The sequence below is a fragment of the Rhagoletis zephyria genome, unplaced genomic scaffold (assembly GCF_001687245.7).
Source record: "Rhagoletis zephyria isolate East Lansing unplaced genomic scaffold, Rhagoletis_zephyria_1.1 Rzeph_scaffold_18371, whole genome shotgun sequence".
Classification (NCBI taxonomy): Eukaryota; Metazoa; Arthropoda; class Insecta; order Diptera; family Tephritidae; genus Rhagoletis; species Rhagoletis zephyria.
This window is the reverse complement of record NW_016175432.1, coordinates 1,156-7,264: the sequence shown is the minus strand read 5'-3', so window position 1 is coordinate 7,264 and position 6,109 is coordinate 1,156. Positions and strand designations below refer to the sequence as shown.

The 6,109-nt window shown below is 38.6% G+C and overlaps 1 protein-coding gene across 1 annotated transcript in view; it reads left to right on the top strand.

The window, feature by feature from the left end:
- Positions 1-935: 935 nt before the first annotated feature.
- Positions 936-6,109, top strand: part of ple (tyrosine hydroxylase ple) — a gene marked incomplete at its 3' end in the record, with an annotated part of 6,326 nt that continues 1,152 nt past the window's right edge. Inside the window, exons 1-6 of the mRNA XM_017636520.1 lie at positions 936-1,007; positions 1,183-1,294; positions 2,311-2,439; positions 2,766-2,849; positions 3,692-4,511; positions 5,513-5,639. Of these exons, the coding sequence (XP_017492009.1) occupies positions 936-1,007; positions 1,183-1,294; positions 2,311-2,439; positions 2,766-2,849; positions 3,692-4,511; positions 5,513-5,639 (1,344 nt within the window). The remainder of the gene's footprint in view (positions 1,008-1,182; positions 1,295-2,310; positions 2,440-2,765; positions 2,850-3,691; positions 4,512-5,512; positions 5,640-6,109) is intronic.

Here is a 6,109-nt window from a genome sequence, read left to right as displayed (position 1 = left end):
GCAGACTCATATGAGCATGCATAGCAACAACAACGACTAAACAAAGCGCCTCACTGTTAAGCAGCGACCATTATGCGCGTAGAGTTCAGTGGAGCATTGGGCCAACAGCCGCAACAGCCGCAGCAGCCAGCCATGGCAATGCGGATGGTCAACTGGTTGGTTGGTTGGTTGGCCAGTCTACCTACAGGTGTGATGAAATGCCTGTTCGTTGTTGTTGTTGTTGTTGTTGTTATTGTGATACACTGAGCATCTTCATAAGCATATATTTATGTATTTGTTTAAATTGTGTCATACGAAAATAATATGTTGACTGAGGATGATGAATAATTGTCGGGAAGTATGTATGTATGTATGTCGATGGCGCAGTTGCGGCTGGCCCGTTTACTTGGACAAAACAAAAGCAAAAAAAAAATAAATAAATAAAAGTAAACAAAAATCATATTGCATAAGTGTCAAGTGATCTGCAGGCAGGCATTTAACGCGGAAAATATTCCACAACTCACTTGCGTGCGAAGACTTTGTTTGACATTAAATGGCGATTGTTAGCCAAAGAAAAAAAATTAAATTTCAGTGGCTTATGGCGTTCTCAATCTGATTTTTTTTTCCTCCCCAACATTTCAGCCTTTGTGACACTCATATCCACAACTTTTTCCTTTATAGTCGTTTAAGCTGCGATTGATGCGCCAATTTCCCGCTCATATCCGCTTTAGCACTTTTCAAGTGTCTACTGTTCTCCAACATACATATAATTCACGCACACATAAATAAAAGTCCTCAAACTGATTTCGTGAGTGCGTGCTTGCAGCATGTCACCCGCAACCTTAAGTACCCAACACACACACCCCCACACACACACACACATGCAGTTAAACACTCAATCAAACGCCAACGTTCAACAATTTAAGTTGAAAAGGCGCTTAAAAGCTTTTTAGCCAATGGCAACACATTACTCCGGTTGTAGTGGTTGCGGTGATGGTGGTGGCTGGCCACTAATGCTATTAGGGCACGTAAGACTGAGAAATGAAAATGTAATGAAAATGAGAAAAGTAAAGAGAGAAAATATCTATATTGAAGCTAGAGTGGCAGGGGCAAATTACAGACTTGTATTAATTCTTTAATCCGATTTTTAAATAATTAATTTCTAATCTCTAATCTTCCCCTCTTTTCCTCTCTCGTTTACAGAATGGCTATCCATCGCGCCGCCGCTCGTTGGTGGACGATGCACGCTTTGAAAGCCTGGTTGTTAAGCAAAATAAACAAACTGTGCTGGAGGAAGCGCGCCAAAAGACTAACGGTAAGTGAGCGTGTAATTCAAGAAATCAGCGTAAAATAGAGAAAAACGAGATAAAAATAAAAACAAAAACTAGAATTATAGCTAAATATATAAGCATGGGTAGCGCGTTCTCAAATAACTAATTAAAAATGTAGAATCAATATTTTCAAAATTTACAGGCATATGCTAAACTTAGTAAAAGAATTTAATAAAAAAATTTTGGAATTTTTGTCTGAAAAACTGTTTCCGATATTTCTTTTTCGATTCTCCTCTGTTCTTATGTGCTAGTTTACTTACTCTTGGAATTGAAATTGCAAGCATTTTGCTTGCGCAGTCTGGCTACAGCTTTATGCCACATTTATCAAGGTTAGAGTTTTGATCTCTGGTTCTCAATTTTTTTTATAACGAAAGGCAAGAAAAAGAATGATGACCCTATTTAGTTGTTTCCTCTCTGCAACTACGTTAAATAGACATGGAGATGAGCATAGGGTAAAATGCTAAAAAAAGTTATAAGAAAATTATTGAAATATTAAAAAAAAAATATGTGTGTAAAAAAAACAGTTTTCCTTTGCTTTGGCTTAAAGCTGCAAAATAAATATAAAAAATTCCAAGAAAAAAAAAATTATATTCAACATTTATGAGCGTAGAAAATGGTATTCACAAAAAACATAATCAAAAAGAATTAGTAAAATTCCGACAACTCTTTGGACTCGGTGATGAATTAATTTTGTGAAATTTCATAAAAAAATTTTGTTTATAATTTTTATTTATATTTAAAATTTTTTTTCAATTTGAAAACAGTTTATCACTTTATACGCGAGTTCGATGATAAATTTAGTTTGTGAATTCTAGTAAAAATTTTAATAGAATTTTTTTTCTGATTTATTTTTTCTAAAACTTCCTATTCATGCTTAATTTGATTTTAGGTATATTTTGTGTTTAACTTTTTGTTTATTATTTATTTATAATTTTTGTAAACTTTTTATTTATGTTTATTTTTATTTTTATTTTATTATTTTTTTATTTCGGTCACACAGACGAGGCCACTTTGGAGGAATGCATCCAGCAAGCAAAGGGTGCTCCAATTGAGCAAGAAATCGTATTGCAAGCCGATCAGTCAATTGAGAATGTGGAAATGCCAGCTGAAGTACAAGAAATCCTTGAAGGTATATTGAATGAAAAATAGGGCTTTTTATTTTGGATTTTGATTTCGACTTAAAATTTTTAAATTTGTTTTTATTTAAACAACTTGGTTTTATATTCATTCAAAGGTTTTTTTAGTATTAAAATATTTTATGTTTTTAAATTTTTAATTTAATATTTTAATTAAATATTTTACTTACCATTATTTAATATCTTTTACTATTTTGTATTAATTTTATTTCNATTTTTAAATATTTTACTTACCATTATTTAATATCTTTTACTATTTTGTATTAATTTTATTTCGTTTTATTTATTTTATTTTCATTTTTCCATTGAAATGATTCAGAATCCCATAACGAAACCGTCAATGCCTCATTGGGTGCAGCTGCACAGGGTGAAGGCAGCAACAATGACAGCAATAACGCAAATGGTAAGCAAGCAACAGTTGGCGACGACACACATACAAACATAAATCCCAGGCAGGCTTAGGGTTAATAGCAGAATCAAAAAAAAAAATAAAAAAACCTACCATCAAATGCATTATGATTATGATGAAGCATTTGCCATTTAATACGCTTACTTCCTACGCCCACACATACTCCACATATAAGCCATAGCAGCAAGCAAGCCAGCAAGGACGAACGCTAGCATATGTAAGGATGTGCGTCGAGTGCGGCACGTACGCGCAACATTTCAAATGTGAAAATCGCACATTTCCTTTTAACATTTCTCGTAGCATTTCCATTTGCCATTGCATACACTTATGCCGATGCTATTTTTATAGCGCTGATTTTATTATGTCACACTCAATGAAAAAGGTGCTTGGCTGGAGGGTGGGTGTTAGCGGTGATAAAAGAGAAATCTATCGCGCTTGACTGCGCGCTAACAATGCAGAGCAAAAGAAAAGAAAAAATAGGAGCAGCAAAATTGTAGTTAAAGCCCCTTTGCATTTTCGCGCCACACATTCATCCGTTTTCAAGCAGCCAAGCGACTGAGTTGTGTATTTTTAGCCCACACATTTGTCAACTAGTTCTGTCATTCTGCTTCTTATTCGTTCTTAATGCGACTATGTCATAAGCGCAATTGACTTTTGCATTAAACCACTTGTTAAGCGTGCTGAGCATGCAAAGCGGATTTAAGTGGCTTATATTTAACATCACTAGTTATGGAAATCAACGTTAGACACTATCGCGCGCAATTACTTTGTTAACACACAATATCCTATGCTCTCATTCTCTCCTTCTCTCGTTTTCTCTCCCCCACCACGTACAGATGCCGGTCTCACCGAGGAAGAAGTTTTACTCGCCAACGCCGCCGCTGAGTCTACCGAAGCGGAGAATGCCATGCAGAGCGCAGCGCTCATTGTACGCCTCAAGGAGGGCATCTCCTCGCTCGGTCGCATACTCAAGGCGATCGAAACCTTCAAGGGTGCCGTACAACATGTCGAGTCGCGCGTCTCACGCGAGCAAGGCGTCGATCATGATGTACTCATTAAGGTCGACATGACACGCGGCAACTTGTTGCAACTCGTACGCTCACTGCGTCAATCGGGCTCGTTCAATAGCATCAGTCTCTTGGCTGAACACAATATCAGCGTGAAGGCACCATGGTTCCCCAAGCATGCTTCCGAATTGGATAACTGCAATCACTTGATGACCAAATACGAACCCGATTTGGATATGAACCATCCCGGTTTTGCGGATAAAGTCTATCGCCAACGCCGCAAGGAAATTGCGGAAATTGCTTTCGCTTACAAATACGGCGATCCAATTCCATACATCGAATACACCGATGTTGAGGTGAAGACTTGGCGTTCGGTGCTCTTGACTGTCATCGATTTGGCGAAGAAGCATGCTTGCCAAGAATATCGCGCCGCTTTCCAGATGTTGCGCGACGAGGAAATCTTCGTCGAACACCGGCTGCCACAATTGCAAGAGATGTCGGACTTTTTGCGTCGCAACACCGGCTTTACACTACGCCCCGCTGCTGGTCTGTTGACCGCACGCGATTTTCTCGCCTCGCTGGCATTCCGCATCTTCCAGAGCACACAATATGTGCGTCACGTCAACTCACCATTCCACACACCCGAACCGTAAGTGTCTGCCGTAAGCGTAGTAGAATTAAGAAATTTTAGGTAGGTACAGTAGAAATATATATGCATAAGTATGTATGTATGTAGGTAGGAATTGAAGTGGAGTAATTTTGTCGCAGGCATTGTACTTTGTGCTCTGCTTCCTGCTGCCAGTTGGGCACATTGTTGCGCTGCGACAAATTAACTTAAGCATCGTCAAGTCAGTAGTCAAAGTACAAAGCAAAATGCACTAATTTCATTTGACAGGAAATATGCTTTCATGTGGCAACAACCACATCGACTGTGGCCTGTCGTTCGAGTGGCAGTAGCTGTATAACAATGGAAAGTATCTAAGAGCTCGTCACTTGACGGAAACCTGTAATTGTGTGGGGGAAACTTTTGCAGGCTGCTTGGGAGATGGGTCGTTGAGTTGGGTCGTTTGTGAAACATAAGCTGTAGCCACCGAGCGGATAGTTGACAGGATAGCTGGGCGAGTTGTGTTGCTGTGTGAAAATGACATTTTTGTTGGCAATTGTCGACACTTTAGCACTTTGGCACACTTTAGTAGAGCAGTTCCATTACTGCAGGGTAATTAGTTTAGAAATTTAACTAAGTTTAAGGAGGCAGCTTGGGGCGCTAGTGGCCAGCAGCGTGACTTGTTGCCTGCTTAGGGTGATGGGGTTGAGTGAGAAAGCTATTTTCGATGACCATATTGAATTATGAGTGATGTTACATTATTCGTACTTTTAATAATAGGAAGATGGAAGGCAAATTTTAAACATTTTTTAATGAGAAATGAAGGAAGCTGGACTTAGTTTCACTTGTGGAGTGGTTTGGGTAGTGGGCTGGTGTCACTTAAGTATGGCCTATACTGTTCAGGGTGTTGCAATTACGATGCTCTAGCTAACTTTAGTAGCACTCATTAGTATTTATTGATTTTATATTTCTTTTCTCGTACTTAACCTCACTTTTTACTAATATATGTATCTTTCCATTTTTCTCTCTCCTTCTTTTAATTACAGCGATTGCATTCATGAACTGCTCGGTCATATGCCACTCTTAGCCGATCCTAGCTTCGCACAATTCTCACAAGAGATTGGCTTAGCCTCTTTGGGTGCCTCCGATGAAGAAATCGAAAAACTATCCACTGTAAGTACAAATAAAAACAAATAAATGAAATCATTGAAAAATCATGCTCATGTACCGCGCTTGTTAGCACTATCGCTAATAGCCTTGGCGCCGCATATTTGTTTGCAACGAAAACAAAAAAAAACAAAAACAAATAATCGAGAATGCACAAATTTACTTATTAAAACAAATTGAATTTTAAAAGTCAAGTGGCACAGTCAGCAACGGCCACCAGCTAAGCAAATCTGGCAACAGCGCCAAGCATGCAGAAATACAACACCACATTAAAAAATATCGATTTGGCATTTAATTTGTCTAAGCGCTCGCTTTAATTGCCAATTTAAACATTTTAGTGCATTTTTAGCAGCTACACTAGTTGTAAGCGCGCGCGCCCACTTAGTCAAAGCCACCCTAGCTAATCGCAATAGTTGTGCTAATGCGCTGATACACGAGCGCACCAGCTGGCAATGAGAGCGCGCGCGCCGCTAGCG